General features: G+C 38.7%; 1 protein-coding gene across 8 annotated transcripts in view; it reads right to left on the bottom strand.

Annotated features, from left to right (window-relative positions):
* Positions 1-15120, bottom strand: part of MPDZ (multiple PDZ domain crumbs cell polarity complex component) — a 162177-nt gene that overhangs the window by 27716 nt on the left and 119341 nt on the right. For 7 of the 8 annotated variants that reach the window (XM_061132565.1, XM_061132561.1, XM_061132564.1 and 4 more), the window contains 5 exons: positions 7606-7768; positions 5693-5889; positions 4257-4348; positions 3959-4049; positions 1592-1672 (listed from right to left, as the gene is read on the bottom strand). In XM_061132565.1, the coding sequence (XP_060988548.1) occupies positions 1592-1672; positions 3959-4049; positions 4257-4348; positions 5693-5889; positions 7606-7768 (624 nt within the window). Of the gene's footprint in view, positions 1-1591; positions 1673-3958; positions 4050-4256; positions 4349-5692; positions 5890-7605; positions 7769-10821; positions 10921-15120 lie in introns of all 8 variants that reach the window. The other variant, XM_061132568.1, reaches the window with a different exon arrangement.

Here is a 15120-nt window from a genome sequence, read left to right as displayed (position 1 = left end):
TGACAAATTCCAATGTTAAAGCCAAGTAAATAACTGAGCTGCCTTCTATTTCGGATATTGCACACAATATTCTTTCCTAGTACCACAAAGAAATATTTCACTTGTATTAATATAAGTAATACTCTGTAATCTACCATGACTATAGGTACTCAATTCTGATATCTGATTCTATTATAGTCTATTTACTTAACTGTGGTCAGAAAAGTACTTTACTAAGTACAGAGGGCATTTGCTGGTTGTTTACCTATACAAATTCAGAGATTTGCATTAAAATATCCTGTCCCCTCTCCCTTACTGTCTCAAAGGACTCTCTCTGACATGGCAACAGAATGAGGGATGCTGGAATGGACATGTATGGACTTTTTGACAGAAAAAAAGCTTTAATTACTTATGTTCTTTTCCCTTTACCCACAGCACACACTGCCCATGACAACTTTTCTTAAATGTATATGATAAGATCAGAGCAATCCATTTGTGCAGGGTTATTTATTTAAAAAATAATAAATAAACCAAGAAGAATCAGTATTTTTTCCCACTAAGGGCTTAACAAACTCTGACCACATATCAGGCATTATGCCCACTAGTTTATAAACAACTCATTTAACCTTTAAAATTACAATATCAAAGGTAAGACTATCATCTCCAATTTATAGGTAAGAAAAATGGAGGCAAAGTAAGATCACAAAATGTGTTAAGTCTGTAGCTGATGGATGCGGAATACATGTAAATCCATGGCCGATTCATGTCAATGTATGACAAAAACCACTACAATACTGTAAAGTAATTAGCCTCCAACTAATAAAAATAAATGAAAAAAAAAAAAAAAAGAAATAGGATTCAACCCAGTCAGACGGCCTCTGGTGCCCTGCCTTGGAGCTGGGGAGTCTCGGAGGAAAACACTCCTTCCTGCTGTAGCATTACATGTAAAATCCCTCTGTCCCTCCATCCCACCTCCTCCTTTCCTCTCCTCTTCCCTGAGCATGTCACTGCTCTTTCTGTCTAGTCTGTTCATCCACTGTCCACCTGCATTCCAGCACGAGCCTGCAGCACCTAAAAGCATTTACAGGATTCTGTTCAACAAACCACCTGTTTCAAGTGGTCACTTGAATCCAAGGTTCAGATCTTTGCAAAAGCAAATACCTCAACGATGCCTATTAGTGAGACTTCTAGGCGTTTGGGCTTTCGGTCTGACGAAGGACAAAGCCTATAACTTGTTTCTTTAATTTTTTTATTTCGTCCATAGCAAGTGCTTGTAAATAAATCAAACATGAGATCGCTAAATGTCATACCTTGGGATAATCATAAAGACAGGAGAAGCTGGGCCCCTGCTCAAGTATCAATTAGCACAATGGTTATCAAACGTTAGTGCCCACTGGCATCATGGAAGAGGCTTATTAAAACATGAGCTGCGGGCACACCCCAGAGCTGCTCCTTTGGGAGATCAGGGTGGGCCCAAGCACCTGCAGTTCTAACAAGCTCTCCAGTGACCCTGATGCTGCTGGTCTGCAGAGACTAGTTTTGGGAACCAGTGAAACAGAACACCAGTGCCAAGGTCGTCACATCATTTCAGTCCAATTCAGAGCAGATTTACCTTAGGAAGTTCTAAATGTTGCACATTCGTCAATGAACTGAGGTCAACAACTGCGTCAGAAGTAGAAACACTCGGTTCAGCCTGACAGAGGGAAAGAAGTGACAAAATAGGTAAATGTTATGTAGTGTTGCTTGACTAAATAGTTGTTTATTGTTGTTGTCTAGTCACTAAGTTGTGCCCGACTTTTTGCAACCCCGTGGACTGCAGTCTACTAGGCTCCTATGTCCATGGGATTTTCTAGGTAAGAATACTGGTGTGGGCTGCCATTTCCTAACCTGGGGGCTCTTCTTGATGCAGGGACTGAACCCATGTCCCCTGCATTGGCAGGTAGAGTATTTTCTGCTGAGCCACTAGGGAAGCCTCAAAGGGGCCAATTAACTGACATTATTTCATATACTGTATTCCAGCATTATAATTTTAATACTTCATGACGTTTATGAACATTATATCTTAAAAATGTGAATGAGGTGTGATTAGACAGCAATTACTTTGGAGCACAGAAACATAAAATGCTTCACAAGACTGCATGGATTTACTCTACAATGATGCCGAGTAGTAACCCAGCTCTGAACACTGCAAGCACTGACATACAGACCACCAGCAGAGGCACCGTTCACTGTGTTACTGTGCTGGACATCAAGGGAATGTAGGAGCTATTAAATGTTTTACCTGAAAGTTATTAAAATCCATTTTCTTGATGGACATTTTTGGCACAACTCATATGAAAATAAACTCCTTTACAATCTTGAAAAATCACTTGACTCATTCAGCTCACCATTATGATCAGTGAGTCAGTTCACTAGCATGAGACAATGATTTGTGCATCTTGTGTACAGAAAAGCCTAATGTTTAGATATTAATTTAGGGAAGAGTGTTTCCAATTCTACACCTTTTCCACTGATAGTATCATACTTCCTCTAATTTTAAGTTCTCATTCTCTATCTCCTTTTACTCATTCTAAACAAAGTAAACACAAAACTTTCACCAAAACTCTCTTAAATTTGTGTCACCCTCTGGCCACTGCTTTCTCTTTCCTAATTTCTTATCCACCATTTGCTTTCTCAAAATCACTAATAATCTTCTAGTTGGCAAATACAACGAACCCTCTTTATTCACCTTCTCACTTGAGTTCCCCACAGTATTCAAGGCTGTGCTATACACCCTTTCTCAATGGGGCCCTCCTCAGCGGCTGTGCGACACCCCCCCCCCCCCCCCCGCCTGGTTCTTCATTTTGGACCTGTCAATTTTCCTTACAACTGATACCACACAATTCTGACCTCGGCGCTCATCTTCTCTAAATGTCCTCCACAGACAGAGCCTGAGCTCCCATGGCTCCCAAGTTGGCATCGATGGGGATTCATCTCTAAACTCCAGACCAAACGTCCCCATGAGCGCTTCTACCAGGCTTTCCAACAGACACTTCATTCTTGAGCTGCCTCAGAGAGGAAGTTCTCTATTTTCAAATAAATACCTGCTCCTCTTTTTTACCTTTTCTATTCTGATAAAAGTTAGCCATCTATTAAGTCACCAAATCAAGACATCTGGAAGCCTGGTACATCTCGTCTGCTTCATTCTGCGGCCTATGCTCAGCCCCCAAATGGTACCTGGTGTAAGTGAATGTATCTGTTGGATAAATACATTCTCAACCAGTCATTTTTCCTCACCAAATATATTTAGTTAGAGATGAAGTAATATCTGTTTGGGTTCTAAAGACCTGACACAACCATTTCTTCTCTTTTATTTTTGGGCATCAGTTCAGGTCCTCCATATCTATCCCGTGAACTACTCTAATTCTCTTACTCCCTTCTCTGTCCTGTAACCTGTGGTTTTTCTCTGTACCATTTCCAGAGTTCTTAAAAATAATCTTCATTCTTTGAGTCTGCAAAGATATAGCCTAAAAGACAAGGCCTGCATGGTGATCCTCATGCTCTAACCCCACCTGTTCCCTGCCTCCCACTGCTCAGCAGGGCTCTGCAGTTATCAATTCTCTGCATTTGCCAGAGCCCCCAGCCCATTCCTCAATCCATGTCCTCTGCTTGCAATGTTTATGGCCCCCAAGACATCTACTTTCAATGTACACCTCATGTGCAACCTCCCCTATGTTCCCATTCTCTCCCCAGAGGTAAAACTGACAACTCCTTTTCTACCTTCATTATTCCTTTGACAGGCTCTACTGCCAGGCTTCATGTAAGCAGTGCTTATTTACATGAGTATTCCATAAACTAGGCTATAAACATATTGGGGATCAAGGGGATCAAGAAGTTTACTTCTCTCTTATATCCCTGAAAGGGCTCTATAATTTTTAGCAAAATTAATAACTGATGCATAAACTAAAGCTTCCCAGAGAAACAAATATAAGCTACAAACCTCCTTATTTTGAAGATTCTCTGAGGTAGCAGGTGAAGGTTCCACTGGATGCCCAGGACATACGGCCATCTGACTCACTGCATCTTTATTTCTAAAGGAAAAAAGCACTAACCTGTAATATCATGACCATTCATACTATTTTCATTCTTTAGCTAAGATTATTAGACAAAATTTTGTAGCCACAAAGACTTGGAACTACAACACTTACACATTTCTATATGTTTCATCTTTATTCAAAAGAATCAGAATTGAATGGCTAAGGAAAAATATTTATAAACCAGGAAAAGAAAATGCTCACCTGATAAAAATTATTTTTACTTTAGAAGGGGCACATTTGATGATTGATGAAGCATTCTGATGACTTCTTCCATATAAAATTTGACCATTGATCTATGAGAAATAAATATCATTAATTGAGCCCAGAATTTTAATTTCACAAATTTTTATATCCTTTCTAATGAAAAGGACTTCCCTGGTGGTGCAGTGGTAAAGAATATGCCTGCCAATGCAGAATATGTATGTTAGATCTTCTGGGTTGGGAAGATTCCCCAGAGGAGGAAATGGCAACCCACTCCAGTATTCTTGCCTGAAGAATCTCATGGACAGAGGAGCCTGGTAGGCTACAGTTCATGGGTTCACAAGAGTGAGATAGGACTTGGCAACTAAACAACATCAATCTAATGAAAAGCAATTTTTTTTCCTTCCTTTAAAATAGAACATATGTTTTCTTTCCCAGAACATGAACCTGACTTTGATGCTGAGTTAAGAAAAAGCTCATGTTGAAAGCCAACATTAAAATTCCATGAATGTAGTCTGATCTCCATGGACTAACAAGGCATCACTTGGACTGACTACAGGAGAGTATCCAGACAGGCAAGAAGCTTCTAGAGTACTCTGTACAAGCAAGGGCTCTGCAGAGGCACCTGTGATCAGCATAGATCATCCTGGGAAGGCCTGACTATCACAGTTCACAGTTAACATCAGAACTCAAGGCCTGGGGGTAGGCCACTGGGAGAAGCAGTGCTGGTATATGCAGGTTTCAGGCAGTGGAAGGTGCTTAAGCAGCATACTACCTGGTGGAAACTGCCAGTCATCCTGTCAGTTAGCCCCTGCTGAGTGGGCCTTCCCAGCAAAGAGGGAAACACAGGAGGCATGGGAAAATGTGCTAAAGCAGTGTAAAGACACTTGGACCCCAGCCTATAGGAGGCAAGGACAAAAAATCAGGCAAACACAATTCTAAACACTATAAAAGTATAGTTTGCAAGTTTATTTTGCTTGGTGGGCTGAATTACTGTTTTTGTTTTTTAGCCTTAAATTCAACCCCACAACAATCTACCCCCAACAAGTCTGCCATGAGGGATTCAACTTCTAGAAGGTCCAGTGATCAGTCTCATTACAAGGGCGTGATTGGTCATTTGGTTTTTCAAAAGCTCCTAATAAAAATGCAGCACAAACAAAAAAATGTTTTTGAAGTGTGATCTTTATTACTGTCTTGGGGCAAAAATTTTTTCTGGTGCTACACAGTCACAACCTTTAATGGAAATTAATGGGAACATGGGTGGTACTTAGCAGAAATTTGGTCTCGAGCCAAATTTGCTGCAATGCATCTTTGTTATTAGGTGAGTGATAGTTTTCTCAGTCACCATATGAGACCCAGGTGGGTTTTCTGGAAACTGATGGCTCTGTCACACCAATTCAGCAGGAGTAAATGCAGCGTTTGTCATCAGAACTTACCTCTAGAAGCTCATCTGCAATCTGCAGTTGACCATCTTTCCCAGCTGCTCCATTTGGATCAATCCCCACTATAAAAACACTCATTCTCGATCGGTCTTTGTTCCCAGCAAGACTCAGACCCAAACCACTACGACCTTTCTCTAGTTCGATCATGTGGAGCTCGCCTGTGAGGCTTCCATAACGTTCTCTGATATTTTCTGCACACGACAAGAACAAAAAAACCACAGGCAGTAAGAGATAATTCACAGCCAAATGCTTTACTCTGGAAGGTTATTGAGAATGGCATTATAAGGTCATGACTGTACCAAAATTCTTAGCAGTTAAGGAAAGCTAAACAGACTGGCCTCCTGGGCGTCAAGACTGGTTTCCTAGAGCACCCAAATTCTGGGTAGTTTCTCTGCCTCTAGGATGCAGAGAGTACAGTGTCTGACTAATCAGTTCACCTGAGGTGAGCAGACCCAAAGAAGTGTTCCACATGATCATGTGAATAAGCTCTCCAAAGACTGTGATTAAAACAGAAAGCTACTTTATCATTTACAGAGAATAGAACATCCAGAGGCTTTGTCTTCCATGGTCAGGGGAAACTTTTCTCCCAGAGCAACACGGACATTGCACATTGCATCACGCTGGGTGGTACTGGATACACAGATCCAGATTAGATGGAATGGGTTTTCTTATCGCACAGAGCCATCCAACCAGGGCACATGGATGTACCTTTTCTCATTAAATGAGACCTTTCATTATCTCTCATCTCCCATGTTCAAAAGGTAGAGTTTATTCTGTAATCTGGTAGGTGTCCCAGGCCCAGATGACCAACCAGCCAGTGGCTAACACTAACCACCAGGCATGTGAGGGAGCTAATAACCTGTTTTCTTGAGCCATTAAGTTTTGGAGTGGCTTGGAATATGATAATAGGTAACTGAAACATTCCATTTCATGTTTTCCTCAGAGTACTTTCTGGCCAGTTTGATGGATTAGCAAAATATTCTAATTTCATTAGGAATAAAACTAAGAAAACTGCAAACTTTACAAATCATCCCTTAGAAAATCTTACTAAGGGGTTAATGTAATGCATTCTATATTAATTCTTAATTGCATCAATTTCATACACTGCCATTTCCTGACTCCTTCTAGAATCTAGCAGTACAAATTTTATACTCTGTACTTCCCCAAAGCACATATCACAGTATTCTTAAGGAAAACAATTACATTTTTTTAAATGAAACTTTTTAAAGCACTGACACATAACTTTGGGCTAACCTCTGTAAAATGGCTTATTTCGTTAGGAAACAGAGACACTCCCATGATCCTAACAACAACTGCCTTCAAATGATTCCTGTGCATCAGGCATCGTGCTCAGACATTATCTAATTAACCTTCAGCAACCTGAGGCAGAAAGCACATTTAAAAGGGGGGAAAACCACCCCACTAAAATTTAGAGGTCGTTAAACAACTTCCCAATGCCCCAAGTTTTTAATCTCAACACTTACACTATGTTACCGTGTCAGTACAGAAATACCTAAATTCCAGGCTGTTCAAATAGCAACAACAAATAGATTTTATAATGAAGAATCTGAGGCCTAAAAGGGGTGATGCTCTGTTGGAAACCATGAGAGGGCGGATCCAGTACAGCTTCTGACAGAGTGCCCTGACCACCTCAACTTGCAGAAAAATGCAAAGTGGGCTTGAACAGCGTTGCAGATTTAAAAAACAGAAGAAAGGTGATTTCATGCCTCAGGAATGTGTGTTATATTCAAGTACAACAAAATTAGTTTTTTTCTACACAAAACTGCATTACATGTAACTGACGATGAAATGTACTTACCCATCTGGGGCATAAGTCTTGAGAGACCCAGAGCTATGAACAGTTTGATACCTTTTACAAGTCAATGCATTTGAAACAGACAACTTACTCCAGCTATAACCAAACTCATCCTCTTCATCCACATCTTCTGAGGTTTCATTTGCAGATGACAGAGCCTGATCCCCACTCATTTCTGCCAACACTGGAGGCGGGGGTGGAGGTGAGTGGCACAGAGGAGGCTTTTCTGACTCTGATTCTGACTGACTGGGCACCTGTGGGAACAAGAAGAATGCAGTGGGTATGTGTAGTCTAAGGAAGGAAAACTCAAGGAAAAGAAGTAAGACTGCAACATCAGAAACCAAACTATTAGCTTTAAAATATCTAACATATTAAATAATGGGAAAATACACATATATAAAAATGGCAGACAGGATTCAGGTAAAGTTTAAATACACTAAACAAATCAGTATGTTCAGAGCATAATCCATTAAGTGATTACATGGTATTTTAGGTGAAGAATTACTCAATTTGCAGGCTTAAATAACTGAAGATGGAAAGTTGTACAAATTTCGTGTTTTGGGAAAAAAAATTCTCATTCAAAACTCATCTGGACAAGACTGTGGAAGTCTAAAAAAGTCTTCCAAGAAACTGGAAACAAAGTATCAAAGTTAATCATGTAATTGAACAAAGCAGTTCAAAGCTTGTTAGTGAGATTATATATAAATATTTCTATTGCTACCTGAATCCTCTCTCCACAAGACTCAACAAATTCATGAAATAAGCACTGCACATGCAGGAGCCTCTAATAGGGTGACTGCTTGTTAGCAAAGAGCACACAAATTCAGATCTGAGGGGCTGGTTTTAAGGGACAAAACCACCATCCGCTTGCCAAGGTAGCCCTAAACATAAATGGAAAAACAGGGTTGAATACTTCATAAAAACCCAAAGCTTGGTTGGTATGTTTGCTGTCACTTAAGTCTACAAGTCTTGATTTAAAAAAAAAAAAAAAGGATTTGGTATCATCAGGTTCTTTTCTTTTCTTAATTGAAACATAGTGGGTCAAGGTTTTATATTAAAGATTCTCAAGCAGATTAGAGTTAGAAACGTCTTTAAGTCACTTTACAGATTAAAGGCCAAGGCCATGGGAAGCGAAAGATTTTGTTCAGAATAACCTAGTGAAACCAGACTTCTCTTTGCTTAATTTCTAACCTACCCAATGCACTTTCCACTGTAACGTTTTCTACTCCAGTTTCTACAGTAAGACACAGAGGACCTAAACGAAGGGTCACAGATGCCCGGTTAAAGTTCCAACCCCGTTGTCAGGCTGTCCCTGATGCCTTGAGCCTACATTTCTCCTTCTTTCTCTGTTTTTTTTTTTCCTATACAAAAATCCCTCTGATTTGCCTCATTTTATTTTACACATGTATATCTGGAAAAAAAATGTGATTAAAAGTACTTCTCACAGAATATAGTAAATAAAAGGAATGTACAAATACTTAGAAATTATTCAGTGGTGTTAAGAGTCAAAATATACCTAAAAATAAAACCATAGGGCGCTGAATATGATCTTTCTTTAATGATTCAGACACTACTTCAGGACTCTAAGCTACCCACAAAATGGTCCTGGTAACCATGAATTACTATTTTTCTGGCAAAGCACAGGTGAGCTGATTGACAGCCACTAATGAATGGATGGGCAACAAATTTTCAAGTCACAGAATCTGCTGTATTTAAAATGTTTAGTTTACATACCATTGGCCAAACAGACAAAATCTACCAGTGCCAACAGAATCCTGTTATCTTTCCAAGTGCTATGCCATAAAACTTTCAAAAAAAACAATGTACAAATACGTAAGAACAAACAAATAAAAAACTTCATTTGATCCAGAAGGGTCAGTAATGATACTAAGGTAGGGAGAAACATGTAATTTAGAATATTTCTCATTAAAATTCTTTTAAAAATTTACTAACAATGGAAAATTTGAGAAGCATGAATTAAGCCCATTTCATTTTGAAAAAGCAGAATCAAGTCTATCTTAAACTTGTCATAATTTTAATAAATTTACAGATGCAAATTTTATAGATCTTACTCTCTGCATAACTTTCCTGAGCTGTTATTTCCTTAAAAACAAATGAACAAACGAAATTCACTTGTCTAAAAACTATTCAGGATCTTACTTAGGCAGAACATTTTCATACTGTGAATAAATTCAAATGTTGCCCTAACATAGCTGGTTAATCATAAAGCCAATATAAGCCTGCATTTACTAAAAAGGAAATAGGTGTTCTATTTTGTTATGCCTGATACTCTCATTCTTATTGAGATTGTGGAATTTAGCTTGCTGTTGACTTCTAAAAATTTATCCACAAAAACACAATTCTTTAATGAAGACCATTCAGCCTTCACTGGCAAAAATGCAGTGTACTTGAAATCACTCCATGCCATGTATGCACACAAGTATAATGTACACGCATAGCACACTGTAACACACTCACTGACTCATGAGAATTTCACACTAAGACAAACCTTAAATGGTGTGGGAGCAAAAGGATTAGTTGGGGAACAACGGAAGAGAACTCTACTTGAATTCTGTAATGCCTACAGTAACAGAAAACATATTCCTTCAGATACAGCATCTTTGATTATCTGTATTACAATAACATGAAAATCCAATGAATATTCATAAAATGCTCCCTGAAAAAAATTGTTAACAGCTTTTCTCCTTTCACAATCAAATTATTGTATACAAATTCTCATAAGTTTTTGTTTCATTTTTGGATTTATAATTTCATCAGAATATGACAAATCCAAGTATAGATTTACAAATGTTGAAACAGTTCCCTGCTTCCTGATCAGGCATTTACATGGACATCCTTTATGAATATTCAACAGATTCTCGCACACACACAATTATGTGTGGGCTGATTAACTAAAGAAGAGCTTTGAGGACCACCTTGTATAAGTCTGAGAAGGACTTAACACAAGGTTTTTAGAGAAATTATGTATGAAAGTAGCTTATACGTTTTGCAACTAACAAAAATTTACATATCTGAAAATTCAACTCATACCAAAATATAAGAAGGGCAGTGGACTCACGATTTTCCCTTACTCTTCAGAAGGGCCGTCTAATTTCAGCTATAAAAATGAATAGGTTCTGACAAGAAAATGTGCTTAAGAAAGGATTTGCATGCCCACTCCAAACACACAGTTGTTTTTTTTCCTTGCCCAAATTCAGTCAACATTGAACTGGGACAAAGGCACAGTAGCCACAAAGAACAGAACATGGGAAAAAAGGCAATGGCAAGACAATGGTCATTATACAACCTTGTCAGCGTGGAACTGTAGAGAACCAGCAAATGGGTTAGTGCTGCTGAGCTTGTACTTAGGGGAAAGCCAGTGCAGCAAGGAAGGCAAAGGGGATTTCTAAAAGGAAACATAAGAGGTGCTGAGCACAGGAGAAATGTATCTACAACTCCATTATCAGGACAAAGTAATTACTCACTTAAATAACTATGTGACATCGGATCCTATCAGATATCATCATTAACAACAACATTTTATCAAACAGTCTAGAACTAAGTGTTTCCTAGAGCAATGTGAATCCACACGCAAATCTAAATCTGGCCACAGAACACAGAAGGAAGCAAGTCTATCAAACTGGCCCCAAATTTCTTTCAATTTCACTGAATGCTGTCACTATCACCAACAGATAAGCATATATATTTCACCCACTTATATTAACATATGTTCCATGCATATCAGTAAACATGCTTCAATATTAAAAACCATAAATGGTTTTTTATTTATACTTAGAAGCAAATTACACTGTTTTGGTAAAAAAAAAAAAAAAAAAAAAAAGAGTCTATCAGTTGCAGAATGCAAACTAAACATGTGTCTTCTAGTCCACTGGTAATCTTCAGTGTTCTGTTATTTTGTTTCCCAGTTAGGAGTCTCTTTATACCTTGATTAGATTTTAAGGTTGCTTCAATCAATAGTATTATTTAAACAAGGAAATCAATAATTTTTAAAGAAATGAACCACTTCCTATAGTGGTGTTCTCTATTTCTGCCCACTTTTTATGGTGCTAGGAACACCACAAAATATAGACAGACAGCTATTTTTAATTTCCTATAAAAGTTCCCATCTTATTGGGGAATTTATGAGGTCTGGGTAATATCTGAAGTCCTGCCTTAGAGTGTTCACATAGGTTTTGTGGCTCGCCTGATATATCCTGAGCTTGGACTACTGGTGTTGAATATACATATTACAGGCAGGATGACTGCCAAGGAGAATGTAGCATTTTCATAGTAAAAAAAAGTAATTTCCTTAGCACAATAAATTTTTTTTCACACTACTTTTTCTTTTATTGACTGTATCTTTCAGAGGAAATTGCAGACATTTAAAATTCTGTTTGGCTCTAATTAACTGTTTGTGTTACTTCTCTCTATAAAAAAGCCCTACTGGAGAGCATCGAGAGTAGGAAGAGGTTGTCATGTGACACCACCCTGCCCTCTACAGAGACAACCCTCACTCAGTACTGCTATAGTAAAGCTTATGCCACATCACCCTTTCAATCTGCTCTTCCTACAAAGTTTTTTCCTACAGAAGGAAGATGGGCAAAAGAAATGGGCACGCTGACATTTCTGCTCATCTCAACTTTCCCTCTGCTTTTTTATTTAAAATGTCAACTCCTGCTTTACAAAGGGGAAGATCACAAACACAAAAAAAAAAAAAAAAAAAAAAAAAAATTATTAAGGTGGAAGAATTGACCAGGCAGAGATTAAAAGCACATCCTAGGCAAAGTAACTCAATGTTATGGAAGGTAGATTATTTCTAATCCTCATACATGGAATTGTAAGGTTTTACATTTCCTTTATAATTCTGTAGAACAAGATGAATCAAAACAATGACGTCAAGAAATGGAATATTTGAAAAAAGCTCTGGTTTTTTTTGTTTGGCTTTGCTTTTTGCTTTTTCAACTTGCAGCTCACATAGGATTAGAATTTGGCCCTGAAAGGAGAGTATAAAAGTACAGGGTGAGCAGAGCACAGGAAATAGCAGAACATTCTATTATGAGGGAAGGATTTATAGGGAGAGTGTATTTCTCCTTAAAAAATCAATGACGAAACGTGTTTATAGTTCCAAGGGCTGATAAAAAATAGAAATTTTATTAACTAAGAAGCACAGGGAAGACAAAATCATCATCTGGCCCAAATTAGTGGGGCCCACCCCTTAATACGACAATGTGGTCAGACTGAACTGTGAACTGTCATACCGGTAGAAATTATCAGGGTTAGTTCTGGGAAGTTCTAATTCTTGAACAGTTGAAGAGCTAAAAATACTGACTAGTTTTCAGTCTATGTACAAGATTTTCTTGATGCTTTATTATATCCACAAATAAAACATTTACCATTAAGAGACTCTTGTTTGGTCGCTAAGTTGTGTCTGACTCTGCAACCGACCCAATGGACTGTAGCCTGCTAGGCCCTTCTGTCCATGGGACTCTCCAGGCAAGAATACTGGACTGGGTTGCTATCTCCTCCTCCAGGGGATCTTCCCAACCCAGGGATGGAACCCATGTCTCCTGCACTGGCAGGCAGATTCTGTACCACTGAGCCACCACAGAAGCCCAAAAAAACTCTGAAGTATTTATGATATTTTTCCCTGTAGATTCCTGGAGACACGATTAATTCCACAGATAAGTAGATTACTGAAAACTAAGTATATCTCATTTTGTTGTACTGTGCTAAGGTGTGCATGCTAAGTTGTATCCAACTTTTGTGACCCCATGAACTGTAGCCCGCCAGGCTCTCTGTCCATGGGATTTTTCAGCCACGGATACTGGAGGGCATAGCCGTTTCCTTCTCCAGAGGATCTTCCGAACCCAGGGATCGAACCCACATCTGCCTGCATTGCAGGCAAATTCTTTACCCACTAAGCTACTGGGGAAGTCCTAAGTCCCTGCAGTCATATCCAACTCTTTGTAACCCTATGGACTGAAGCCCACCAGGCTCCTCTGTCCATGGGATTCTCCAGGCAAGAATACTGGAGCGGTTGCCACGCCCTCCTCCAGGGGATCGTCTGGACCCAGCCACTGCAGCGGCATGATGTCTTCTGCATTTGCAGGCGGGTTCTTTACTACTGGCACCACCTGGGAAGCCCAATATCTCATTGGATATTGGATCTCTGTAACAAACAACAAATTAATGAGAAAAAAAACATGCATACTGATGTAACCTAAGTTCTGTGTGACACAGGGCCTCCACTGGGCAATGAAGACCAGAAGAAATGGTTAAGTCTGAGTGCTTTTATGGGAGGGCTGATGAAGAGTAGAAAGTTGGGGAAAATATGACAGGACGAAACAGCATGAGCTAAGCATAGTTAACTGTGGAAAACTTAGCAACGCCTGTTCACTCAGATTCCTCTCAGGGGTCCTCCTCATCTGGAGGTAAGGACGCGCCTCTCCCAAAGATCTCTCAGGGGAGTCTTATGACTTGCTTCAGGGGAGAAAGGAGAGGTCAGAGTCCTTCTAGCACCTGCCTTTTCTCAAATAACTTCTATTTAAATATTCAGTATGCCAAGGTGTTTAGTTTTAGGGTATCAGGTCCTAAACCCTGTCACGTATCATGTGACTACACATGTCATTCTAAGCAAGATTTATTCTGGAATATTACTACAAATCAGGCGTCATTATACCTCAGATTATAAAACAGGAATATTTTCCAGGTGCATGAGAAAATATCTTCCCAGCACATTAGAAAATGCAACTTGGCATTGAAACAAATATTGCAGTTTAATATTTAAAAGTAATCTGAGAATCTGACTCAGCAGTTTGTAGTACTGTCCTAAATGATACAAAAGTTGGAAAGCAAAAATAAAAAAAGAATAAAACCCACATACACACACACAAAACAGCTTTAACTTAAACAGCCATTTACCAACATCATCATGCTGTGTCTATGTTTAACATAGCAAATGGAAACAAATGAAAGATCTGTAGTTATTTAAACAAACTGAACAGCATTTGAAAAGAATGCAGGATGATCTGGTCCCACCATTTGGCAGATTTTCTTATCTGAATGGATAATTATCACCTAACAATAAATAACTGAATGATTAAAAACTGCAAATGTGAAGATAACTGCTTACATTAGGAACTACTAATTCATTTCTTAGAGTGAACTCAGACCAGAGCCTCACCTGTCATGATGACCAAAGGAAAAACCAACAAGATAAATCTGGTCAGTTTGTTTCCTGGGGCAGCGAATATTGAAAAGTTTCTTTTACTGATCTCTAAAAACCTTTTCACTACGCTGCTTCCTCCATAACTTGATATTGCTATCTTAAATTTTTAACTTTAAAAATTAAAATTAAATATATTGTATGAATAAAATTACACAGTTTAAATTTCAGATGATCTTTTTCACTTTTCTTACATGTGTTAATATTTTCTTTTTAAAGACAACAAACCCTAAAAGCTAATAAGCAGTTATTTCAAAAGAATCAGTATGACAGATTCTTATATCCAGAAGTGGACCCTGTATGAGCCTCAGGAGTTCTAAGAAACTGCTGAAATGCTACGCTAACTTCTCAGTAAATCTGAAGAACTTTCTAAGGCCCAAT

The sequence above is a fragment of the Dama dama genome, chromosome 29 (assembly GCF_033118175.1).
Source record: "Dama dama isolate Ldn47 chromosome 29, ASM3311817v1, whole genome shotgun sequence".
NCBI lineage: Eukaryota > Metazoa > Chordata > Mammalia > Artiodactyla > Cervidae > Dama > Dama dama.
Note: the sequence above shows the minus strand (reverse complement) of the source record. Positions and strands in the feature narration are given on the sequence as shown.